The sequence below is a fragment of the Rhinolophus hipposideros genome (assembly GCF_964194185.1).
Source record: "Rhinolophus hipposideros genome assembly, chromosome: 19".
Taxonomy (NCBI): domain Eukaryota; kingdom Metazoa; phylum Chordata; class Mammalia; order Chiroptera; family Rhinolophidae; genus Rhinolophus; species Rhinolophus hipposideros.
In genome coordinates this window covers 3,411,128-3,437,730 of record NC_138065.1, presented here as the reverse complement: position 1 = coordinate 3,437,730, position 26,603 = coordinate 3,411,128, and the positions used below count along the sequence as shown (strand labels likewise).

General features: G+C 48.8%; 4 protein-coding genes across 4 annotated transcripts; 1 reads left to right on the top strand and 3 right to left on the bottom strand.

Annotated features, from left to right (window-relative positions):
• Positions 1-2,932: 2,932 nt before the first annotated feature.
• LOC308510734 (late cornified envelope protein 3D-like) lies at positions 2,933-3,244 on the bottom strand (the record flags this gene model as incomplete). Its single annotated transcript, XM_081080463.1, has 1 exon — positions 2,933-3,244. One exon carries the CDS (start codon positions 3,242-3,244, stop codon positions 2,933-2,935), a length of 312 nt encoding a protein of 103 aa, XP_080936589.1.
• Positions 3,245-13,215: 9,971 nt separating this feature from the next.
• LOC308510736 (late cornified envelope protein 3D-like) lies at positions 13,216-13,497 on the bottom strand (the record flags this gene model as incomplete). The annotated part of the gene is made up of 1 exon (XM_081080465.1): positions 13,216-13,497. One exon carries the CDS (start codon positions 13,495-13,497, stop codon positions 13,216-13,218), a length of 282 nt encoding a protein of 93 aa, XP_080936591.1.
• A 3,275-nt stretch (positions 13,498-16,772) lies between these two features.
• LOC308510735 (late cornified envelope protein 3D-like) lies at positions 16,773-17,564 on the top strand (the record flags this gene model as incomplete). The annotated part of the gene is made up of 2 exons (XM_081080464.1): positions 16,773-16,842; positions 17,267-17,564. The coding sequence occupies exon 2, from the start codon at positions 17,283-17,285 to the stop codon at positions 17,562-17,564; it is 282 nt and encodes a 93-aa protein (XP_080936590.1). The 5' UTR covers positions 16,773-16,842; positions 17,267-17,282.
• A 3,207-nt stretch (positions 17,565-20,771) lies between these two features.
• Positions 20,772-22,099, bottom strand: LOC308510657 (late cornified envelope protein 3B-like; the record flags this gene model as incomplete). Its single annotated transcript, XM_081080338.1, has 2 exons — positions 21,714-22,099; positions 20,772-21,098 (listed from the first exon to the last, which is right to left on the bottom strand). The coding sequence occupies exon 2, from the start codon at positions 21,075-21,077 to the stop codon at positions 20,772-20,774; it is 306 nt and encodes a 101-aa protein (XP_080936464.1). The 5' UTR covers positions 21,078-21,098; positions 21,714-22,099.
• Between the last annotated feature and the right edge of the window lie 4,504 nt (positions 22,100-26,603).

Here is a 26,603-nt window from a genome sequence, read left to right as displayed (position 1 = left end):
CAATCCAGGGAGAGTTGTCACGGATTTGGGGTGAGCCTGCCCAGGCTCAGGTCCCCTCCCTGGGCTCGTGGAGGGACCTGGGGGAGACTGCTCACCTGAGCCACAGTCCACCTTCCTGCTGGTTGAGGGGCTGCCCTTCCCCAAGGCGGTCACTGCCTCTGGATGACCAAGAGCAAAGTCACCTGTGTTTACTGATGAAATGAGAGCGATGCCTTTTCCAGTGGTGATGCCCTAAGTCCTTACCTCCTCTGGACCAGCAAGCTTCAGTGCCCCTAATTCTTAGGAATCCCATACTGTCTCACGACTTTGTTTCAAAAATAAAGTTCTTTTCTGACAATCAAAGTAAGGCACATTGGCTAATTTTTTGAAAACTATGGAAATATGAACCAAACTGTGTGTGAATACAAAATCAGCACCATCTGCACACCGTACACACTCCTTTTTCACGTGACACATGAGAACGGGTCCATCTTTAAAAGTGGTTTTACTCACTGACCAGCGTTTTAATCATTTTGTAGAAGCACAGTATTTTAGTTAACTCTTTATTGTTGGATTTTGAGGCAGGTTCTACCTCATGGCTCCTGTAAATGATGACACACACATTAAAACAAACAAACAAACAAGCAAACAAAACAACTGTTGATTTAATTGGGGCATTTTCCTAGGAATTGTTCCTCTTCTGTCAAATTCAATGACTTTTTAAGCTATTGGACATACCATTAAATGGGTCGCTGCCATTGCTGTGTATACACCTGTTTCTCACAGACCCAAGAATCTGGTCGTTACAAAAAGGCAGGTGGAAAAAATCTTTGTTGTTTATTAAAGATGTTGAACCTAGTTTCATATTTCTTGGCCAGTTACAGTTCTTTTGTGAATTACCTTGGTCCTTTCTCAAGTTTTCAAAATTGGGAAATCATGCTTTTATTTTTTAATATGTTAGGATGTTTGCATTTGTGCTATATAGAAATTATAGAGCACTAACAATATATAATAATATTAATGTTGTTGAATAAACGCTAGAAACATTTCTAGTTTGTCGTTGCCTATTTAAAATTTCGTGAGGGTAATGTTTGCCCGCTGGGGCTGCAAATCCTAGTGGGCGGGGCAGCGGATTTGGGTGCTGTCTTTGGGGAGAGACTGAGAATCCCGGCCGCAGGTGGCCACTAGGTGTCTCCGGTCACTTTTGCAGCCTGGAAGGGCAACCTCGCAGCCACCTGATGGAGGCGGAGCTGCAGTAACTGCCCTCCTGATTACTTGCTGTCTTTGACAGGGGCCTGCCTTTCCCTGGCCTCTGCATCTCTGCACAGACCCCAGTTCGTGCTTTGGGGCCGATGTCGGTCCCTTTGGGTGGCTGTGGGGGCATATCCGGCACAGAGGTTTCTGAGGGCTGGCCACCAAGCCCGCTGAGCTTGCTCAGGTCCTGTTAGAGCAGGCATCACAGTATGCTAAGTGGAAGTTAGTGTAAGGTGTGAGCGGGGCAGTGACAGGCATTACAGAAATATGAGTAAGGGGAAGGGACGGAGAACGCCCCAAGGCTCACTTTCTAGCAGAGGAGACAGGTAGATGAACAAACAACACAGGGGTGATAGTGTGACTGCCAATTCTTTCTGGACGTGGGAACGGGGAACGTGTGGAAGGCCTGGGAAGAAGAGAATTCATGGAGGAGTTGACGTTTGGCCGAGGTCTGTAGAAAGTGGGCATCACTGTCTAAAATCGGGGACAACCTTCTTTCCCCAGACGGGGTCCTATTGCAACTGTGACCTACGTGGTTGGGAGTCTTTGTGGTATAGAGGTAAACAAACAAACAAAAACATTGAGCTGGGCTGAAAAAAAAATGTAATTTAGAAAGAATTCGATTACTTGCTTTAAAGCAAATCAGGCTAATATGGCAGTTGCATGGATGGCCCAGCCCTGCGGCCAGACTGCGCTGTGGCCAAATTGAGAAAATGTGCAGTGATTATGTTTCCATCTCTGAACCGTGAGACAAGGAGAGACCCACATTCAGAGCTGTTGGGAGGATTCACTGAGGATTCATTGAGCGAACAGATGGAACCATGCCTGGCTCACAGGACGTGCTATGGAAATATTTGATCATACAAGTATCCTCATTTTTAAAACCTTTGTCATCTCTCACATCCGTGTTTCTCTTCCTCCCAATTTCCTTGTGCCAGACACTTATTTGCAGAGCCCTGGACCCGTTTCTCCCCTGCATCTTCAACCTTTTCGGTTTTAACTCTCACCATTGCACCCCCAGAACCTTACTGAAGATATTGAGGTGATAGTCATCCCCGAGGCCTTTCTTTCCTCCGTTGGTCTCTCAACAAGTTTTCTCCTGATTTTTGGGTGCTTTGCCTCCCCTTATCTCTTAGTTGGGGATCCTGGAAAACCTCCCAGCAGAGTGACGGCTTCAGTCAGATGGTTTCCTACACCACGTTCCGGGGATATTTTCCTTTGCTTGGTGTGGGGTCGAAACCAGAACAGTTCCACCTTCTGTCCCAACATGGTTTTCCTACAGGCGCCTGGGGAAACAGGAGTGCTGTTGCTTCTGGTCTAGAGTCAGGAGCTGTCTCTCACGCAAGGTGGTGATGGCCGGACGACTGAGGGAGGAGACACTCACAGAGCCGCCTGGGTGTGGGGGTGGGGCTGTCAGACAGAGCCTGGGGGTGCTGAGGACACAAACACTTTATTTTTTCACAGGGTCAGATGCGGGTGATGACAGTGGATGGGGCAGACATTGCGAGTTGTGCAGATTTTGAGTTGGGTGTTTTGTGGGGCCCAACAGGATAGGAAGAGCCACGGAGGGGTGCCCAGCTCCTCTCAGAACCGTCTCAGCGCTGGCCAAGGCCATGGCGATGAAGGTACAGAGGGAGCACGCTCGGCAGAGGGTGCTTTGTTTCCTCTGAAGTCCCTTATCTCAGCATTGGGGTACAGGTCAGCAGCAGCCCCCAGAGCCGTGGTGGCCACAGCCGGAGCCCCCGGACTGCTGACCACTGCCACTGTCACAGGACTCGGAGCTCTGCCGCCGGCATCCGTGGGACCTGCGGTGCCTGTGGTGGCTCAGACAGCAGCCACCCCCAGAGCTGGGGGCACAGCCAGAGGGAGCTGGTGGCAAGCACTGTGCTGGGCTCTTGGGGGGGCACTTGGGGCTGGGGCACTTGGGGCTGGGGCACTTGGGGGTGGGGCACTTGGGGGTGGGGCATTTGGGAGGGGGCTGGCATTGCTGCTGGTTCTGCTGGCAGGACATGTCGTCTGGAGGGTCAGTGAGCCTGGATAGATGAAGGGAAAAGGTTAGTATGGAAGCCCCGGCCAGCGTCTCTCTATTGATGGTCCCATGAAGCCTTTGCTCCTCATACCAGCTGCTTCCTGAGCTATGAAGTTCGGGAGGAAAATAGAAACCGACCTCAAGTTAAATTGAGCTGAATAGACATTTCCCTCACTTCCCCCTCCTTCCAAAAATAACGCTGGGATCTTCTTAATGGGCCCCACGTCTGTCTGTTTTCATAGAAACATGGAGGCCAATCCACCCCGTCCTAGAGAATGTCTCTGGCAGGTGTCCATGTTTCAGGATAGGATGAGGGGATGCTGAGAGCCAGAGCTCTGGCGTGTCACAGGCCCTGATGCAGCCCACAAACATTCCTGGTTCACTGTCCCTGTCCTGTCCCCTGCTGCCTTCTAAGGTCCTCTTCTTGCTGTCTGTTCATCAGACAACCCTGCTTCCCTCTTCTGTCCCCTGCAGACACTCACCGGCTCAGAGGAGACAGGACAAGTCTCTCTCAGGATGCTGTGGATAAGGAGCCTGGGGAGAGAGGCCTTTTATGCTAGGATGGGCTGTGACACAGAACCGAGCACACTGCTGCTTTCACAACCCGGGGGAGGGTGACAGCCGGGCACACCCCATCCCAGCTCTCCAGCTTCTTCCTGCACACGTGCCAAGATGTCTGGCAAGAGCGAACCAGGAAATCTTGATGACTGTTCCCCAGGCATGTTGGGGACCTGCCGTTTGTCCTTTCACTCATTCAGCTCAGATGTTTAACTTTAGCTCTGCCCCTGACATTTTGGCTGGGCAGTGAGGGTGCAGAGGTGCATATGACACATTTCCTGACCTTGAGCATTTCAAGTTTAGCTGGACAGACATCAGAGACATAAACATTTATGTTGGTACCACGAGGTTGACCCAGTGGTACCTCTATCGTTTGGGCGTTAGTTCCCTATTGCTCTGCGTCATCCCAACGGTCATGATTTGTTCGGTTGTCATCAGCTCACTTCTCAGGGTGTTGGTGCTCTGAGAGCACAGGACTCTGGGAATGACATGTGTTGGGAAATGGGTGGCGGAAGGGATCCAGGCACTGGATCAGGGGAGGCCCTTAAGAGAACTGAAGCAAAGGTAGAATTATATAAACGAGCAGACAAAATACCAGAAGGACCTATAATAGTTGAGATCATAAGACTCACATTTAGTAGCGAAAAATCCAGTTTGTCTGTATTTACTCTCCTGTGAGATGTATGATATTGATTATAAAAATAAAAACATTGAAATGATCTACCAGTGTGAAATATTTAAGATAATTATTGGGAGTCATAAAGACGATGGGTCGCTAATGAGCAATTGATGATGGTGGTGGTGCTGTTACGTGTGTCACATTTAGTAGAACAGATCTGATCATTGCTAAGGTTTGCGTATGACGAGTGTTTATAAAATCTGAATGCTATTATCCCTTTGGATTTTATTATAGTTCTAGAGGTGAATTTCTCATTGACTTCGTCTCTACTATGACTGCAGTTTGCTATTCGTTTCCAAATGAGTATAGTCAGAACTACAACAAACATTAAGTGTATTTAAATTACATGGGAATTTTAAAGGAAATATTTAAATGGGGAAGACGTGTGATTCTTTTCTGTACTTGACAGTTTATTGCTTTTAGACACAACATTCCTTATACGGGTTTGCATTTTACAAACCCACTTTACTTTGCATTTTACTTACCCACTTTAAAGCATAGGCATTCCATGGTTTATGTTGAGATACCTGTGGGAGAATGAATTGAACTGGGTCACAAGAAGGGGTGCCTTGGGATGGAGGAAGGGGGACAGGGTTTGGGCTGCCTTTGACCATCCTCCCTGATAGTCTTCTGTCTCCAGGAGCCTCCTGCTGAGGGGAAATGTGTAGGCTTAACCCCAAACTATCCCAGAGCATCTATTTCCTCCACAGCCTTGAGGACCCCACCAATTCATAGTGCGCTGGAAGGAAATACTCGTGAAGGATCAAATGGGGCTTCCTTACACCAGACTGGGTGATGGAGCTAAAGGAGGACAGAAAGTGTTGAAAACCACATGGTTCTTTCTTCCAGTTTTGCTGGTGATGGAAGCTAAGAGAATGCCAGATGGGAAAGGGGCCATTTTCATGAAAGTATGCTGTTGGGGAACTCTGGACCTTTTAAAGGCTTCACCCTGGTCCCTGGTTTGTGGCTGTGGATCGAGATACTGCCTGCTGTCTTTTCTCTTTTCTCTTCTGTCTTTTCTGGCTTTTCTTCTGTCTTTTTTTTCTGGTCTAACATGTGCCTTAAGGGCCCTCTGCTTCCTAACTGCCACCACCAGCCACCCCTCCCCCCTGAAATCCCTTCTCTTTTAGGTCATTCATTCCTATATTCCATTTAATAAACTTCTATTGAATATCATCAATATTCCCCACCCAAAGACCACCAGGAACACACCTATTGTAGGACAGAGATGTATTGACTGGTTTGTTGCCATGAGGGACAGAGTATACCACGGGGGAACATTGAGAGGTACTTGTTATAGGATTTGGGTTCATGTCAGGTAATTTGGGGCAAGTGAGGTTTGGTTCTAGATTAGGTGCTTTCAGAAAGCAGGGGCATTTTTATGGTGGGGTATCTTAACTTTGAAGTAGAAAGCAGGGGCAATGGGGCAAGGTGTGGGGACAGAGCCCCAGAGAGCAGTTTCCAGGCTCTCTGCCTCACATGGAAAGGTGCTGGCTCGGGTAGTAGATGGCCATCAGCTGTGACTGGGTGGCCATCAGCCGTTACCAGTTAGCCATTAGCCACTAATATAACTGCTGTGGCGAGGCCGGCTGGTTGCTTGGTTGGCAGAGAAACGGACGGCAGGTTGTGGATCGTGTGGCTCCTGCTTCCTGTGTCTCCAGCCCAGCCACCAGTGAGAATATAGTGGTATGACTCCCCTATCTATGGGTCCGTGGGTGTTCCTTTTTGGCCTCACCACGTCCTGCATTCTCGTACGGGGAACAGAACCAGAGTCCCTCCATGATACAAGACTAAAGCTGCAATTGGTGAAGAAGTAGCAACGCCTCTTGTCAGCTAGAAAAGAGGATATTTGGTCATTTTTGTGGTTTGGACAACACTCTTGTTTTGTTGGTGCTCAGACTGGTCTTGTTTTTGTCTTGCTCCCACATGGTCAAAGAATTAGCTTGTCTGATGCTGGACTTCCGGACTTCCAGTCAGAGAACACACGGCCTGGCTGCAAGAGCCAGCCCAGCTTGTTATCCCCAGTCTGGGATGGCTCCGCCTTTTCTCAGGAATGATTATGGACAGGCACCACGGTCAGAAGTGGGACCAGAGCAGTGGAAAGGGGGGGAGGGAGCGTGGTATCTTTCTTCAGGGAGGGTACAGTCCAGCAGATCGAACAAAGAAGTACTCGTTATACCCGCAATAAATAGCCACCATTCGGAATTCAAGTGCCATGCAGCATGTGGGGAAAAAAGATGTTGGAGTTGAGACTTTGCTGCAAAAATGAATATTTTTCCTTGTCCTTACGGACAGCAGAAAGGATGGGAGTCGTTTTTCCCCTGTGGGTTGCGATCCTGAGTCATTGGCGGTAGTGGGGTGAGGAGGGAAGGTAGGGATACGGGGTGGGATAGTGCAGGAGAGAGGAGGGAGCAATAATTGAAACAGGAACACATATCACACACTTTGGGATCGTTTCGAAGGTTCAAAACATCCTTGTCAATGACTGTCGTTGGGCAGCGTTCCCTTCATGACACACCAGTGGGTGTCTCTCCGGCTCTGTCCTCTCCCCAGCCCTGATTGCCTGTCTTGGGAGGCTCTACACAAGACCTGGAGATGGCGGTCATTCACGTCACCTCCACCTTGATGAGCTGCCCCTGTCTCTCACTCCTCTTCCTCATGAGGTCAGGTACCCCGCTGGCCCCGCATGCAGGGCAGCCCTCCTGTGATGACAGAGATTGCCATCAGATCATGGCTTGGTCATTCCCCCAGAGGACAACTCCCCAAGAGTCAACAGTCTCAGGAGTCATGGCCTTGGCCTGCTGTGGTCCTGATGCTTTGAGGCAATGCAGACTGGTCTGGCTGTGCTGGAGCCTGGAAGGGTTTCGTGACTTAGTCATCACAGTTAGTACTACAGGAGCGGGAAGCTCAGATCTCAGGTTTACTCCCTGCAGCGCATTTTGGACATTCCATATCCAAAGTCAAGGATGGAGCCACAAACACCAAGTCCTCCTCCCTTTGCTTCTAACTCCCAGTTTGTTCTCAGTTCTGTCTCTTCCCACCCCCATAACAACTGCCATCCATGGCAAGCGGCTGAGTCATTCTGAAGGAGAATGGGAAGGGGTAGCCAGAAAGTGCCACACACCTATGCCCGTTTGAGGGTCTGTGTCACTAAGGATTTTATGTAGATCCCCATTTCCCCCTCACGGCTGAAGCTATGGCAGCCCCAGAGCTGAGGCTCAGCTGAGGAGTGGGCGCTGAGCAGAAAACTGGAGGGGAACTTTGGGGGACACTTGGGAGAGGCGTGAAACTTTGGTTTGCAGGCAGGAAATGAGTGGTGGGATTGGGAGAAGGTGAGGGTGGTGAGTCTTAGTTAGAAGTCTGTTTGTTATACTCTCCAGCCCCAAGCCCTTTGCATCTCCATGGCCAGTGTCTGGAGTTTTGAGGGGAGAAGGAATCTAAGAACTCCCAAGACTATCCACATATCTGTGTCTCAGTCTTCCTGTAGGAGTTAGTCTTGATTTTTATTTATTCATTCATACAGATCATTCATTCTTTCAAACCACTTATATTGTGCTGGACAACGGAGATTCAAAAATGGGGGAGATGGTACCCCATCTTTTGGCTGACAGTGTAGTGGGGCCGAGAGGCACGTAATGAAACATGCATGAGCCAACTGAGGATGTGGTCATACATGTGTGTGGGGGGAGTCCTCAGGACTGAGGTCAGAGTTTTGGGGGTGTCAGTCCCCTGTTGCTCTTCAGTGACTCTGAGTGACTAATGTATCCAGATGTTGTCTCCTGCTATCACTTGGGATGGCCGATGAGATGAACAGAGCTGTGCAGCCTGTGATCTGCTGAGGCTCAGAAAACCCAGGCAGGGCAAGTAAGAGGAGCTTGTGGAACCCAAGAGGTATCCGGGCATCCACCAGGAGGAAAATATAAAGCTGGTGTGGAAGGGAGGAGGGAAGCGGAGCACTACGGGCAAAATAATATGCTGGTTGAGAGCGTTTACTTTGGAGACAGAAATGGCTGGGTTTGAATCCCTCCTTCTTCTCTTACAGCTTTTTTAAGGTAGAACTACCCGAGGAAAGAAAAAGCTAGTCACATAGGGGCACGACGAGCCAGAGTTGTCACACGGAAAATGGAGATGGACTAAGAAATCTACCAAGGCTGTGTGACATGCCTTGCTGATGAACAAATGGTTAAGGACCATTGTGACAGTATCTGAGTGACTATAGTATTGACTCTAAGGGAGCCAGGGGTAGTAACTTAGAGAAGAGAGTGATTCAGACTGGCTGGCACAGCTAAGAGACATTAGCCCAAAGATGAATGCTAATTGATGGGTGTGATGATAATGAGTCTGGTAATGGTAATGACCAAATACGTGACCTACAGTGGCCCAAGGTTGTGGAAAGTGCAGTTGCGTCAGCCAGGTGGCATGGTCTCATTGCATTTATTAAAACAATAGAGCTATATTCCCCCCTGAATCACACGTTAAAAATCCCTAAGAATGAGACACATCATTTGCAGGGCATATGTATCTTAAAATGACAGATTTTGATAAATCATTATTGTTATACTACAGGCATCTGACTATCCTGATACAGGGAAGGCTGGAGGTGTGGCCATCCTCTTTCAGTTGCCAATATATCGTAGCTGAGCAGAAAACTCAAGCACTTGCAAGATATTTGTGTGAAATGTTTTTTTGCTTTTTTAACTGAGACTCAGGGACTGAATACAGAAGCCTGGGAAAGGGATGAGAACAGGCTAATTTTTAAACAAACATGTCACCATTAGTACAGCAATCCATCCCCTTGCCTTACTTAGCTCTTATCTTTGGTGTGGAAGCAAGCAGACACTAGACATCCTTTTGGTCACTACCAAACCAACAATTTTGGTTTCTGTCCTCACACTTTTGCCCCAATGGATGTCTGCTGGGTTTAGCAGCCTCTTACCAGTATCTATGCAATGCCCATGGACGAGAAGCCAACTGAGTATAGATCGACCTTTGTCCAAATCTGTTGTCTTACAAGGGCATAGAAAACATCTCCAAGGGACCCACTGGGATGTAATCTCCCTGAGAGCAGAGCTTTCGTCTCTCTTGTTCCTTGCCAGTTCAAATACCTAGTTGAGTGCCACACAAGTACTTGCTGAACGAATGAAGGAATGAATGAGTAGGTTTGGGCTTGGCCTGGGAAGTCCCCAGATGAGGACTGAAAAATCTGTCTCTTTACAACTCCTGAGAACTCACTTTTCAGGGACCCCCTTTAGTGGTGGAATCATAACTGACATAACCTCTGGCTTCCCCTAAGTGTCCTGGGGTCTCAAATCTCAACTTTATCAGTTGGTTCTGGTCCCACTTCTCCACACCTCGGAGTAGATTTACCAACCGCAGAGATTCTGGTGACACGTAACAGGAAATGCAGAGTCTCTAAACCTGGTTTTAGGGACACACAGCCGTCGGGACTCTGGTACCAGGGTATCTGTGGAAGAGAGGTCTTAGTAGCTTAGGCAGCAGCGGCCAGAGCTGAGGCCACAGCAGGAGGAGACTGGCAGGGGCTGGGCACTGGGGTGCGCACTGGGGTGGGCACTGTGGAGACTTGCCGTGCCGCTGGTTTTGCTAGAACAACATCTCAGCAGGAGTCAGTGACCAGAGAGGAAATAATCATGGGTTGCAGAAGCTACCATCTCTTCTCTGATGGGTATCGCAGACCCCTGGCTCCACTTCTGAACTAAGAAATGTGGAAAGGAAATGAAAATCAACATGGAGTTAATTTAGCCTGGAAAGATGCACTTTCCTCCTTGGCCTCCCGCTAGGGGTCCTCCCCAGTGGGTGCTGAGGGCCAGGGAGGGATCTGAGACAGTGAAAGGGACAGGCCATGGTGCTCTTAAGCATTCATTAGGAGTTAGGCTTCCCTGAGTTTGAATTCCGGCTTCTCCGGTAAACAGCTGGTGACTGAAGAAAGAAAAAGCTGTAAAGTGACAGAGGCACAGTAGACCCAAGATGTAAGGAATAAAATCAGAGAGAGAGAGAGAGAGAGAGAGAGAGAGAGAGAGAGAGAGAGAGAGAGAGAGAGAAGAAATCTGTAGATGCCACAGTGACATGGTTTGCTAGTGAAGACACAGTGACAAATATACTATCTGTCAGTACGATAACGACTGTGAGATTTCTTGTAAGAGCTGCAGGAGTGGTTTGGGGAAGGACTGATTCGAGTGGGTTAGGGCGACTCAGGGAGATTAGCTGAACTGTGACTCGTATTTCAGGGGTGTGGTGATAACAAGGGTGAAATGGTAAAGCTTAAGTACACCAGGGTCGCAGCGACTGGCCAAGAGTTGTGGGAATTACGAGTCTGTAAGCTGTGTGGTATGTTTCCATTGTATTTTATTTTCCCATTAGAGATGCATTGCCCTCTGAAGCCTCACATGTAAGAAGGAGATAAATCTTTTAAATCACAAATATTAACTACAGTGATGACAAAGCATCATTTTTTTTTTATACAAACATTGGTAAAAATTACATGTCTGGTTAGTCTGTTATAGGAAAGCCTGTAGGTGTGGCCATCCCTTTTTGGATGATCAAATAAGTAATAAACACCCCTGGGAAGGGCATGAGCACAGAGGCCTGCTTTTCCCTTCTTTCTTGGTTGTTGTCTTTGGATGAGGAAGCCAGCAATCCCTCATGTCCTTTTTCATCACTACCAAAGCCACTATCTCAGTGTCAATATTTTGCCCACGCTGGGTGTCTTCCCTGGGTTTCGTAAACCAATACCGGGGTGCACACAGCCCCAAGGGATGAGAGGCCAAGTGAACTGAGAGGCCACTTTATTTCACTCTTTGTGTCATATGTGAAATCGGGGACTGTCACCTATAGACCCATAGGAATGGCAGTCCCTGAGAGAAAAAACTGTCTGATTGTCTGCTGTACGCCTGCGTAGCGCCTAGAACCGAGCAGGTGACAGAGGCTCCATGAAAGTGTTGAGTGAATGCAAGGGTCCCAGGCAGGGACCCGGTTTCACCCTGATGAGGTCTGGAGAATCTGTTTTTTTCACGGCTGGCACCTCCCCTTTTCGGCTCCTTTTCAAAAATGTCCTCTATGACTTTCAGCTGCCCAAGCTCTCTTTGGTGTTGCAGTCAGGAGTTCCATCGGTTGGCCCTGCTCCCTTTTCTCATCACTCAGATGCAATTCCATCAGAGCCATAACCCTGTTGATTCTCAGGGTGGCAGGGTGAGGTACCCCTGAGCCTCAAGTCTTTTTCGACAGCCCCCTGTGGAGGCGTGTTCTACTTCTCCAGTTTTCCAGCCTGTGGCTTAGTGTTTCAGTCTGCAGAGCTATTGGGCCTGTGTGTGGACGGCGCTCACACCTGCCGTTCCAGGTTCTGTAGGCCGCTCGGGTGAGGCCTCGCTCTTCCCTGGAGCCAGGCCTGTCCTCCCCTCCCCTTCGCCAAGACTCACTCTGGCTGAGTGCTCTCTGGTGGTTTCTAACCGGACTTAACCTCACGGCCAGAGCTGTGGCTCCTACTTCAAGGTCACGGTCTTTCTGATCCCCAAGGTTTAATAATTTCCAGGCCTGATAAAATCCCTTTGCAATGTCATGAACATATGAATTGACCTATATTTCCCGACCCCCCCCCCCCTTGCTCCGCTCAGTCTTTAACATTTTAATGGTTTTGGAGCGTGAGCCCTATGACATTTCTGTGGCTTTCTGGCACTTCCTGTGAGATAGCACTCTTGGTCCACAGGGAGAAACATTATTTTAACCTCAGCGGCATCTGAGTTTTATTACAAATTAAGCCAAAACATGGGGCTTAACAGAGGTTCATGGTTGTGTAGAGCTCAAAATTTAGTAAGTATTTGCTCCTTACATTACATTAACTTATCATTCCAACAACACTTCCCATTTATCTTTTTTTCCTTAAAATTTTCATGTCACAGACTCCAATCATCTCATTGACAGAACTCCCAGCCACAGCTCCCACTGCTGCCCAGAGACCTACTTGATTTACATACTTCTCACCTTCCCTCTCTCTCCTGCATCCCCATAGAGTCCACTTACTTAAGGCTCCTTCCTGAAGTGTATGTCTCCTTTCTCCATCTTTTTATTCAGCTCTTTCTCTGCCAATTGTTTTGTTTCTTTGCTTCCTGATTCCTTGTTTTTTAATTAGGACTCAGAAACAGCTTATCAATATCAGTAGAAGTCCCATATCACACACACACATATCACACACCGGCAATTCCCAGACTGTTATCAACACCACTCGGGTTTCGTAGGAAAAATCAGTCCTTCCACTGCGAGTTGCAGGGCCTCCGACCAAAACAATCTCATCCTTCTTTCAATCTCCATTCCCACCTGAGAACTGCACAGCCCTTCTGTGAATGGAGGGGAAACTGCTGGTTTTGCCTGGTCCAGAACTAAGATTCTGCCCCCTGAGCTGGGTTGTGTTGCCAAGGAACGGAGAGGAGGGACCGAATGAAATGATACATGAGTCGCCCATGGTCATGAGAAACAAGCTTTATTCTTTCACGGGGCCAGGTGCAGGGTGGGGGTGTGTGACGTCCAGGGCTTCAGGCTGGAAGACCATCTGGACAGAGCTGAGAAACCCCCCTGGGAACATCCCAGCTCAGCCTGGGAGGTGAGAGGGGGTGTCCCGGAAAGAACGCCTCCCGCTGGGGCTTTTCCTTGGTCCTTTGGCTTCTTGTTTCCTCTGAAGTCCCTTGTCTCAGCATTGAAGTGCAGGTCAGCAGCAGCCCCTAGAGCCGTGGTGGCCACAGCCCGAGTCCCCAGACTGCTGACCACTGCCATTGTCACAGGACTTGGAGTTCTGGCGCCGGCATCCTTGGGACCTGCGGTGCCTGTGGTGGCTCAGGCAGCAGCCACCCCCGGGGCTGGGGGCACAGCCAGAGGGGGCTGGAGGCAAGCACTGTGCTGGGCTCTTGCGGGGGCACTTGGGGCTGGGGCACTTGGGGCTGGGGCACTTGGGAGGGGGCTGGCACTGCTGCTGGTTCTGCTGACTGGACATCTTGGCAGAAACTTGACCTTGAACAAATGAAAAACACATTTTGAGCACAGAAGCTGCGGAAGTTTCAACGCCCCACTCCCGAGCCCGCCATAGATTTCTGTCCAACACTAGTCCCCCGTAACCAAGCAGCTGTCTAAGCCAAGCTCTGAGGGAGAGAAGTGGGAACGTGGAGGGGACACATGCAGTTGGATAGAGCCTCTTCCAGGATGTCAGGGATGTGTGTACATGCATGACAGCACTCAGAACAAGAATGGGAAGGAATCCTGAGGACCTGTGGCTTTGGGGGTTCACAGCCCCCTGACAGGTGCCTCAGTGGCTCCTTCCTCACCATCACCCTCCCCCCACCGCTGCCCACTATGGACCTCTTCCTGCTGCTTCCATTCAGGTGAGTCCTGTCTCCCAATTGTCCCTGCTGGGGGTCTGTCCCCTCAGACACTCACCTCAGACACAGGAGTCAGGACAAGTCTCTCAGGATGCTGTGGATGAGGAGCCTGGGGAGGGAGGCCTTTTATGCTAGGATGGGCTGTGACACAGAGCCGAGCACACTGCTGCTTTCGCAACCCGGGGGAGGGTGACAGCCGGGCATACCTCCCAGGACTAGGCTTCCAGAATTTTCCCTGGGCATTTGCACAATGTCCAACTAGTGAGGTTCAACCAGGAAGCATGATGACTGTCCACGTAACACCACCTGGGGCATCCTGGGAGCCTGACACACCCCTTTCCTTCCTTTATTCCTTCCTTCCTTCCTTCCTTCCTTCCTCCCTCCCTCCCTCCCTCCCTCCCTCCCTCCCTTCCTTCCTTCCTTCTCTCAGTTGACGCGCCTTGATTCAGATCCTGTCTCAGGTACTTTCCTGGGAGCAGGTATGGCTATGAAAGAATTCTATTCTTGCATTCATGAATCTACAAAGACAGACCCACAAACAGACAAATATATAAATCATAAAACAAATTCCAAGTCAGAATTGTAATGTAATGTGCACAGCATTTCCAGGCTGCCCCAGTGACGACGACCTTCAGGTGTAATCCACTATGCATCCTGAGCTCCTGGCAATGAGAGTGGGTAAGGGATGGGGACTGGTGCTGGGGCCCTGTCCGGTGGCATGAGCCCCCTCCAGTGTTGTCATGGCAGCGAGCAGCATGGAGTTTTAGGCACAAAGAGGGCAGACCCAGTTAGGTGTTGATAGACAAGTAAGTAAATTGACCAGAGTTGAAAATGTGTATGGTTTTATCTAGTGAATTTATCTAAACATAAAAACACTTCAATCTATTGTAATATCTAGCTATAGTCAAAAACTGTATAATTAGGACTACCAATTTTAATAATCCATATATAATTTAAGTAATTTTTACTATTACAACAATATTATATCATGGATTTATATTTTCTTACAGAGAAAAGTTGTCATGGCCTTTGGTTAACTAGTAAAAAGCAAGTACACGCAGTTAATTAAATATTTTGAATGAAGTATTTTTTTATAGGAAATGTGTCTTATTCTTTTAAGACCATTAAAACCCATAGGACTGGCTTCCCGCCTTTAGATAATTTTGTTTTTCTCACTTCACTCTAACGACAATGACACTTAGTGACCCCCTGAGTTATTTCAGGGCCCTATAGAGAAAGAACTTGTATTGAGCCTTCCGAGCGTTAGCACAGGACGGAGGATGGAGACAGTTGGGGAAGGAATTTATACCCTCACTGACATTCTCCCGTCTCCAGAAGGGGTTCTTGACCTCATGTGGTCAGGCTTTCTCTCTGCCACCTTTCAATTGTGCTGGCCATTTTCCTCAGATCACGAGGACCCCACGGATAGAGCTAATACTAGATTGGAAAGGGGGAAATGTGAAAGAGAAACGATTTTTCACTCTGTGGTGAGGATGAAGAGGGCGAGAATAGTGGGAAACTCACTTCTCTTTTCATCAGCTTTGCTGGATGTGGCAAGTTTAGATAATGCCACAAAAATGGGGCCACTCTCCCTCCTGGTGTACCTGGAATGTCCCAATTTACAACTCATATCCCAGTGCAGTTACTCTGTAGTGTCCTTGTTTGGATGAGGATACAGAGAGAAGAGATCAGCCTAATGGGAGTGGTGTTTAACATCACACTTGGGGCCCCTCAAAAAAGTCCAGCCTGACCTTGGGGTGGGGCCAGGAGGGGGACATCACCCACCGTCTTCTCTCTTACAGACCTGACCCTCCCACCACTAGCCCTTCCTCCTGAAGGTCTTCTCACTCAATCATTCATTTCCAGGTTCCTACTGTTAACAAACTCTAAATGAGCGTCAGCTGTGGGCCAGACACTGTGCTTAGCTCTAGGGATGCAGCATGAGAGGAGATCAGCCTGTCCTCTCTGGGCTGACAATCTAGCAAAGAAACACAAACAACGAATTTAACTGTGGCGTCCGTTAAGAGAAATAGCCGCGCAGTGGAGAGAAATAGCAGTGCTGTGGAGCATGTAAAAAGACGTAACCTCGTCTGGGGGTTCAGATCACTGCAAAAATCAATAGTTTTTCTCTTTGGCTTGGGGTTCAATAGAAGCAGGAACTTTGTCCTTTTTGGTCCAGATGGTACACTCATGAGTCATTAGGGAACGATAGCTGAAGAGTATCCTCAATCTCAGTACTCGGGTACATTCTAACCATTAGCTTTCTGTTCAAGCCCCAACCCTGAAACCGTAGACCTAAATGTCCCCAACTCCAAAAGAGAGCCCCGGAGGAGTCCCAGGTCTCCACTGTGTATATTAGGAAATTGGAGAAGAGGCCCTGCTATAAACACCATCACATGAAAGTAGGAAGCTAGGAATTAAATAAAACATAAGAGCAGAGGATGATTTTCTTAGCAAGATGGTGGGGTGGGGCAGCTCTGTAAGTCCTGTGAGCAGGGTGGACATTTCAGATGTGACCTGAATCAGGACAGGAAGAGCTGGGAGTGCTCTGTGGTGACAAAAGCTGTCAGACTGGCCGCCATGACCATGCGACACTTCCCTCTGGACATTAAGTGGAGATAGTTTGTGACTAGATAGTTGCTCATTTCCAGCTACTGTGATTTGAAGAAAATATATTTCTTGTGAGCTCATCTTGGACTCACAGACTGAAAAAAATCAGCTTAGGGGACACATGTGTAATATCACAATTAAATCAAATGGGAAGATAGTGTGCAGTTGGCACGTGTGCAGGAAGAAGCTGGAGAGCTGGGATGGGGTGTGCCCGGCTGTCACCCTCCCCCGGGTTGCGAAAGCAGCAGTGTGCTCGGCTCTGTGTCACAGCACATCCTAGCATAAAAGGCCTCCCTCCCCAGGCTCCTCATCCACAGCATCCTGAGAGCCTTGTCCTGACTCCTGTGTCTGAGGTGAGTGGCTGAGGGGACAGACCCCCAGCAGGGACAGTTGGGAGGCAGGACTCACCTGAATGGAAGCAGCAGGAAGAGGTCCATAGTGGGCAGCAGTGGGGGGAGGGTGATGGTGAAGAAGGAGCCACTGAGGCACCTGTCAGGGGGCTGTGAACCCCCAAAGCCACAGGTCCTCAGGATTCCTTCCCATTCTTGTTCTGAGTGCTGTCATGCATGTACACACATCCCTGACATCCTGGAAGAGGCTCTATCCAACTGCATGTGTCCCCTCCACGTTCCCATTTCTCTCCCTCAGAGCTTGGCTTAGACAGCTGCTTGGTTACGGGGGACAAGTGTTGGACAGAAACCTATGGCGTGCTCGGGAGTGGGGCATTGAAACTTCCGCAGCTTCTGTGCTCAAAATGTGTTTTTCATTTGTTCAAAGTCAAGTTTTTGCCAAGATGTCCAGTCAGCAGAACCAGCAGCAGTGCCAGCCCCCTCCCAAGTGCCCCAGCCCCAAGTGCCCCAGCCCCAAGTGCCCCCCCAAGAGCCCAGCACAATGCTTGCCACCAGCTCCCTCTGGCTGTGCCCCCAGCTCTGGGGGCGGCTGCTGCCTGAGCCACCACAGGCACCGCAGGTCCCAAGGATGCCGGCGCCAGAACTCCAAGTCCTGTGACAGTGGCAGTGGTCAGCAGTCTGGGGGCTCGGGCTGTGGCCACCACGGCTCTGGGGGCTGCTGCTGACCTGCACTCCAATGCTGAGACAAGGGACTTCGGAGGAAACAAGAAGCCAAAGGACCAAGGAAAAGCCCCAGCGGGAGGCGTTCGGGGACACCCCCTTCTTACCTTTCAGGCTGAATTGCTGATTTGTTCATGGGGGGGTGGGTGGCTCTCTTCAGAAGAGGCTACACTTGTATTATCCAGGAGCTTGTGGGCTCTCCCTTCTCTCTGCCTCAGTGTGTTATCACCTGTGTTTGACCAGGTAGAAAAATAAAGCCTGTTTTCTCCACGCACCTCTCACTGGTCCTTCGCTCCACCCACAGGAGGCCGGGGCCTCCCTCCCTCTTGAAGATCCAGCGTCCCAGCACCAGGAATAATCCTGGTGTGGAATTGGAACATGAATGGGTCAGATTTTTCTCACATGGAGGGGCCCTGTGGGAGAACTTTGCGGGTGGGAGGGGGACGGTGGTGTGGAGAGTGGCAGCTGAGAACACTCTCAGCAAAGGGCTGGCTTTTCCTGTGTCGTGGTGGGGAGGCACAGTCTGACCTGGGATCCCCGTCTCTGTCGAGGTGGTAGAGAGGACCAGAAGGAGAGAAGGAGGAAACCAAAGAGGATGGAGGGCTTGGAGGCAGAAGGAAAGGTCTGAGGGAGGAAGGTCAAGTCAACCTACAAACGATGGACTTCAGAGAGAGGTGAGCTGCAAAATTACTAAATTCTGAAGAAACTGGAACCAAGGGTTTCTCCTCAGGGAACGCCTAAGGGGCGTTCAGCAAATGAGAGGCTGCGAAAAAAGGAGACACGAGAAGTGCCTCGGGGGTTACATACTGGATAACTGGACAATTCTCTCAAGGGATCTGAGGGAGAATGGAACTCATTTTCATTATGTTTTGGCTGTTGAATGATACTTGCCAAACTGAACAAGATTAGAGACACAGCCATGTTAGTTCCATCAGGTCCCAACTGGGGGCGCCCCCGTCCGGCTCTGGAATAGGGCAGCGCTTGGCATTCCCCTGGGATCGCTAGCTTTTTGAAATGATGATGCAGAAGAATGGGGTCTGTGACAGCCAAGGCTGAGGGTTCTTGAAATGGGTTCAGAAAGATGGAAAGACGTGGTACAACTGAGGCTACAGTGAAAGTGGAAATTCTTGGCGAAAGCCAGAGTTTGAGGCTGGAAACTCTAGATAGGGGGTACAGCCCGTGTGATACTTTGGGAAGTCACCTGAAAGAAATGTGTTTTTGTCATTTTGTTGGTTAAAAAGCGGTCAGCTGGATGGTGGTTTTGCTTCAATATTCTTGGACACATAGTTTCTCAAGACACTGGAACAAAGAGTGTCAAAATGAACTCTGATTGGAGGTTGAGGCTCAATGGGCTCCCCCAATCAAATCGCTTACCGTGCTGAGGTGGGGTTCCCCGAGGAAGTGGCCACGGAGGCGGGGCTTACATTTATTTGGGCAGGTTTTGGAATCACCGTGATCCTATGAGCACCTTACATGTTGGCTTTATTCTTTGTCTTTTAATGTCAAAACTAAAGAACAAGCCTTGGGGTTCAGAAGCTTCTAGGTCAGGTTTAAGCCCCTAAGCACCGCACCATCAGGTTTCATGCCATCGGTCAAGTTCAGAGCTGAGATACCAGGAGTGTCACAGAGGGTCAGAAGTAACCAGGCATGGTTCTGACACTAGACACGGCTCCCGGCAGGTGAGGTCCAGTGGGTGGAGGAAACATTCATTCTCTAAATTTGATTAGGGGTGCATTCCAGCTATCCTGGGTCCCATCCACTTTTCCAGTCATTCATAACCCAGATATTTGTTGAGCACATGTTGTGTGCCAGCTGCCACTCTAGGCAGTGGGGGTACAAAGGGGACTCGACACAGTCCTGACTCACTTGGAACAGACATGCAGGAGGGTCCTTTCCAGGCAGGACTTACATCTTTTGCTCTGCATTGACTTGTGCTATGTAATCTGAAGATTTATGTCCGCTGCCCTAAATGTATATGTTGAAATCCTGACCGTCTAGCGGATGGCGTTAGGAAGTGGGGCCTTTGGGAGGTGATTAACTCAAGAGGGTGGTGCTTCTCTCCTTTCCCCCACGCTGAGGCCTGGACTTCCTCGGTGGTGCTCTGAAGGGTCTGAACTGGCCCACGAAGCTCATTTCCTTTGCTTTCCAGAGCTCTGTGCTACCCCCAACTTGTGCCTCTGTCTTTGACCTTGTGGAGTATAAAGACGCCCACAGACTGAGCACCATCTGACTGTGTTGTGTTTGGACCACTTTCCAGTCAACCCAGGGCTTTTCCCTTCTCCTCACTCCCCAGAGAACAGCTGTGCACTGCATGTGATGGGGCCACAGGCCAGAGGGGAGGATACAGTTTCCTCCACCCCAAGGGTGAAAAGTCTGAAAAGTTGGGAACTGTCAGGGAAAGGCCTGGTGTGTTTTGACACAGATATGAGCAGGGTCCTGAGGTCACAGGGCATCTTTACTGCCCCCCACTTCCTCCTCTCCTGAGCAGTACTCCTCTCACACTGATCCAAGCTCTCCATTCTGCACCTTCGCCCAGCCCACACTCTCAGAACCCATCATTTGGTGAGCTTCCCAAATCTGTTTCTCCGATGTCAAGTTCTTCACTTTTGATGCTCTATGTCCTCTGTTCTTTTTCTCAGTCTTCATTTGACAGCTGGCTGAATAGTCTCCTCCACCCTCTGGTCTCTGTTCTTCTCTGCCCACTTCTGAGTCTCTGTCCTTTCTCACCCGTCATTCAGTTGGGGACCCCAGAACACTGTTCTTACAGGAACTCCATGAGCAGACCATGGGGAGTCCAACGTCAGTTCACAAGGGAAAACTCAAGACTTTCACTAGTTTGTCCCCACCAGTGCTCCTCCCCACCCCACCTCTGTCCTACGCAAACCCCGTAAGGCCTCGTGTCAGTCGAGGGGAGTACGAGCTGCCACCTTTCTGTTCCTGAGACAGGGTTCTGTACTCAGGGCTGGACAGGCACACAAACATGTTAGACAAAGGTTGCCATGTGAAGGATAAGCTTTATTTTTCCACAGGGACATAAACAGGTGCTCCTGGAGACTAGAGGATAATCCCTCTGGGGGAGCACTTAGAAATCTCCAAGGACTATCTCAGCAGGAAGAAAGGATCATGGGAACAAAATGCGCCCGCTGAGGCTGGTTTCAGTCATTCTGGAGCTTTCTTTTATCAAATGTTTTTACTTAATCTCGTGACTCAGGTCAGCAGCAGCCCCCAGAGCCGTGGTGGCCACAGCCGGAGCCCCCGGACTGCTGACCACTGCCACTGTCACAGGACTCGGAGCTCTGGCGCCCGCATCGGTGGGACCTGTGGCGCCTGTGGTGGCTCAGGCAGCAGCCGCCCCCAGAGCTGGGGCCACAGCAGCCCCCAGAGCTGGGGGCACAACAAGAGGGGGCTGGAGGTAAGCACTGTGCTGGGCTCTTGGGGGGACTCTTGGGGGTGGGGCACTTGGGGGTGGGGCACTTGGGAGGGGGCTGGCATTGCTGCTGGTTCTGCTGGCAGGACATCTCGGAGGGAGGGGTGTGAGCCTGGGCAAAACAAAAACAAAACAAAGTACTGGTCAGCGAGGGGCTCCAGGCCAATGTTGCCTCATTTAGTTGTAGACCCTTTGCCCCTAAGATCGGTTGCTCCTCAAGTCAGGGTCAGAAGACAAATGGAAAGGAATTTGGAGTTAAATGGGTCTGATAAGCTGCCTTCCATCCCTCCTCTCTCCTGCCAGGAGAGCAAGCTCACAGACGTCCTGACAGTCTCCAGGGACACTGCCAGCCACCCCACAGCGGCCTTGTCACACAGACGCTGCATCAACGGCGCCCCCTGTAGGGGTGTGGTGCACACAACACACAACTGTCCACACCTCATTTCTGTGGACGCCTCTGAGCCCCATGCAAGTCACTGAGGCTGTAAGGCCAGGACTGCGGGTCTGGGAAGACCAGGAAGGGAGAGATCCTGAGGCCCGCTGCACCGCACAACCCCCGGCCTGGCTGTGGACCTTTCTTCCTCACAATGCCGCCCTTCCCCGGCCTGCTGCTCACGTGAGCCCCTTTCCTCGCTCGCCTCTGCTGTCTTCCTGCTCCCCTCTCCTTGCTGCGGGACAGACATGTCAGCCCCTTCAGCTCAGGCTCTCTCCCCAGCTGAACACTCACCAGATTCTGTGGAGGCTGCAGAAGACTCTTCCTGGCGATTGTGGACCCAGGAGCCCAGACCTGAGTCCTTTTATGTTGTTTGGTGACGCGCAGCCCAAGTATGCGTCCTCATTCTCATCCCAAGACGACAGCACCATAAACTCCCAGGACCGGGCTTTCAGGATTTTCCCAGGCACATATTTTGGGGAACGACGAAAAGGAAGCAGGAAATCTCCACGATGATGCAGTGACTCATGGCTCAGTCCCAGCGGCCACCATTCCACTTTTACTTATTCATTCATTCAGCTCACAAGCTCTGCAGTCAGGAAGTATCCTTCGTGGGCCCTGGGAATGGGGGGACAGACAGAACTGCCCTCGACTAGCCTCCAAGAAAGACACACGGACAACTGGACAGGTAAGGAGATCGGACGTGCGAATGGATGCAGCTCGTGTAGGTGCAAAGGCATTAGACGGGAGACATTTTGGGTGTCAACTCTCAGTAGATTCCCTCACGAGGATGAAAGTGTCAGCTCCTGTTTTAGGGGTGTTGATCCAGCTGGGCTTACTGGATCTTGGAAGTGAGGGGTAAAAAGTGGAGGATTACGTTGGGACCCTGGCATGGGAGGCTCGTGGCATGTGGAATGCAGCCCGGTGCTGGGTGGGAGAGCGTGGGGCCGAGGTGGGTCCTAGCGGGGGAGGAGATGACGTGGAAATGTGACCTCTGATTTCTGGGGCCAACAGAAATCACAACTAACGGGACACGAAGGGCTGGCTGTGGGATGTGTGAGGCTGACCCTCATTCTCTATAGTAAGGGGATAATCAGAGAAGATTTTATTAGTGTTATGATGAGGTTCCTAGGGTCGTGTGCATTTCACTTCCTGAATAACTACGATAATGTGTGAGGTTTGTGTATGGTGAATTCATAGAAACTGAATATTATTTTCCACTTGCTTTCAATTAAGTTAGCAATAAATTCATCATTAAGTTCTATAATAATAAAACATGCCATAACCTTCAAAGAAACAGCAGTCATGAATTAAAAAAAACACTTTTATATAATATATATGTTATGTTATATATATGTTATATTATATATTATATTATATATATGTTATGTTATATATATTATATATATTAAACATGTATAGGTTTCCCAAGGAAATCATCACAATTAAGATGGTATCAAATGTCTCATAATCACGAAATTAAATTATACTGTAGTTTTTAAACAAAAAACTATTTTGATCAGAGCATACAAAAGCCTGTAAGGATCAGTTACTTGTTCTGTGGCACAAAATACCTGGTAGGAGGATGTGAGTTCCTTCTTCTCCTCTGCCCATCACTCCACTTTCAACGGTTGTGACATGCTGAGTTCTTGTAGGAGTTCTGTCGAGTTGTGAAGGGCGGAATGGGAATTCCGGGTGGAGAACTGGCGAAGGGCTGGAACACGTACGCATGCTTTCAGGAACACACTCCTGTCTGCAGAATGGGGTCCCCAAGGCGCTTTGCTCTGGGTTAGCCCCAGAGCTAGTCTGGAATTGACATTGCCTGTATATTACCCAGTGCCCATACCCCTCCCCCACCTCCCTCCCATGGAGATACTGTACTAGAAAGAGGCCATTACAAATGGGCACTAGCAACATGGCAGACTGGGTGGTACGGCTGAGGAGAGAAGAGGGCTCAGGTCGCCACGACGATGTGGTGGAGCTGGGCGTGAGAAATGGCAGATGGAGGCTTGGCCATAGGGAACGGGTGCCGTTGGGGACCCTTACATTCTGCCAGGCCAATCCTTGTCTGTGCCCCTGTCCTCTACTCCACAAGCCTGAGATTTCGCCTGAGCAATCACCTGCTTCCTGTTCTGGAATTCCTTCTCACTCGTTGATTCCTGTAGTTCTTTATTGGAAAACTGTTTGTTGGGCATCAGTTGTAGGCCAGACACATAGTCAGCATCAAGAACCCTGCAGTGAAGGAGAGAGACACAGGCTCTGGCCTCAGCCAGCTTAGAAACCAGCCTGCAGAACAAGTATCACACACAACAGGTCGGCATTCCCAGAGGGGAAATGCAGCACTTTTGTAGGGCAGGGGGCTAAGCCAGTCCGGAGCTCAGATAGCTGCAGGACTAGACACTTTACTTTTTCATCATCACCTGTGGTTTTTTAGGAATAATCACAGGCCATTTTCAGTCTAAACTGATGTGACTTTGGGTCTTTGCCAGGCAAGAATTAAGGCAGGATACAAATCACACAAATTAGTCAAGAGCCAAAGGGTTAAAACATCTCAGAGACATTTGGTGAAGTTGTTCTTATAAAATGCAAATGGTTTCTGGGTCACTTCCCTAATGCTGTCCTGATTGGCTATGGGGATGTTTTTATGCCACTTACCTCCCATTTTTTCATTCTGGAGAAGGTGAGTCATAATCCCCACTTTATAGCCCATCCTTTTGGTCATTGACAGACAGGCAATTGTCCTGTGCTGACAGAAGAGTGACTCATCCACCAGTCACTTCTCCTAGAGCAAGAGGACAACTCGGGCTAGAAAACACACGAGGACACGAGTGTTGTGGTCCTGACACTCCGGGTTCTGTGGAAACACAGAAAAGACGGAACCTGATTTGGCTGATGGAACCCTTGGGAAAGTTCGTTGTCTGCTTATGCCAATTGGCATGATAGAAAAACGCAATGCAGTATTGCAGATTTTCTTTTTTAATGCTCCTTCCAGTCACTATGTTGTCTTTGTTAAATGGAATACTGAATTAGAGGCAAAGAGCAAGCATTGCAGATTTCATGCCAGGAAGTGCATTTTGACCAAGATACACCAGTGACAAACTAACCAACCAACCAAGGACTGCACATACAAACACGTGAGAAACGCCTTCTCCTTAATCAATCTTTCTCTTCCTAGTTCCCACCAGCAAGACCATGCGTACCCTGTGAAATGCAGTTGAATCATTTATAGAGGCAGAGGAATGCGGGAGCCTGGAAATCTGCCTTGGCTTCCAATGTAAGGATGCTTTTCCCTGGGTCCTAATTACTTTATATAAGCACGGCCATTTTTACTGAAAATTTCGCTGATTGCATCAAGCTCTGTCAGCGTCTTGAAGGCACACATACTGTTTTATAAGGATTTGGACTAGATCCCCAAAGCTGAAAACAACAGGAGCCAAAGTGCCTCTCCTAAAAACAACATATCCAGGGATAGCCCCAAGGGACTCACGGTGCAGTGGCAGGACTGGCTCTGCCACCTCCCTGCTCCTGTACCCCATTCTCATTCCGGCCTCTAAATAGTCACATATATGTATATATTCAAGAAATGGTATATGTAGTAGTAAAATTTTTTCTATGAAGAAATCTCCAGCTGTAGATGACTCTTTAGGTAAAGTTTACCAACATTTAAGGAAGAAATATTTTTACACATGCTTTTCGGGATGGGAAATTTTCAACACATTGTATTAAGCCAGCATAACTATGATGCAAAATCTGGGAAGGGCATCAAGGAAAGGAAAATTTTAGGCCAATGTTTTTGTCAATATGGTACAAGATTATTAAAAACCGTAAAAAAATATTAATGTGTGTATTCTAATGACCAAATCAGTTTTATTTTTGGAATGAACAGTTGGCTTTAGCTTTGAAAAACCAGTCAATGTAATTCATCACATTTACAAAATAGAGGAAAAATCATACAATCATATCAATAGATGCAGAAAAATGGATTTGGTAATATTCAACATCCGTTCATTATAAAAAAACAAAAACAAAAACAAAAAACTCCACTAATTAAAAATAGAAATGAAGTTCCTTAACGTAATAAAAGGTACCAATAAATGTTGGACTCTTTCTTTCTGAGATGAGGAACTCATTTTTGATGTCATATTGGAGATTATAGCCATCAGCCAGTGCAACAAGGAAAAAACTATTAATAACAATCATTCTACACACTGCCATTATCGTCAAAGGAAAATTACACTAGAAAGAGTTACACAGGTGAGGGAGATTTTATTCAAAACTAAATAGGCAAGTGAGATTGAACTCAATTCTGCCGAAACAAAAGCGGGAGGATAGGCATTGGGGTGAGTTAGTGGGAAAGTGCTGGAGGACTCCAGTAGGGATGAAGGTCAAGGTGAGCAGCCATCTGTGTTGGCCAATGGTGCTTACTGAACTTCCTACTCTCTCACAGACACGGGGAGATACTCTTTATTATTTATTTTTTTTTAATTATTGAGGTACAGCTTATATACAATACTATATTAGTTTCAGGTGTACAGTGCAGTCATTTGACATTTCTATACCTGACCATGTGGTCACTACAAGAAGTCTAGTAACCATCACTGTGCAAAGGTACCATAATATTGTTGACTCTATTCTCCTTGATGATTACATTTCAAAGGAATGGCTCCCAGGGCCTTGAAAAAGATATTCTTGGGTTGTCAAACTGGCAAGAGGCTAGGAGAAGATTTACATCTGAAAGGGGTGGAGAAATAACTCACAATGGCAAGCTTTCTAAAGTAAATGTCCTAAGAAAAGGGAAGTCAGGGGGTCTAGAGTCGGAAAGAAACCAGTCTGAAGTTCAAGCTGAGGGGACCTGGAAGGCCGTTTTGGTCATCATTCACAGACAGCAGGGTAGAGCGCAGAGACAATGGTAAAGAGTCCACACGTTAAAATGAAAATGCATGTTTAGCAAGGTTGCTGATACGGGGGGTCGGTCTTGTGAGGGTTTGTGTCCTTCTGGTTTTCCTGTACTATGTAATAGCACTTGGGGAGCCAACCTAAGCCTAGTGTTTCCCTGTCAGGGCCCCTTTCCTCCTGGCAAGCTCTGAACTCCCACAGCTTCTTAGCCACCACTTTCATTTTCAGAATCCACAAACGCCTGGAGCAAAGATACCTGACTCACCCTGGGTGACTTCCCTCCATTTC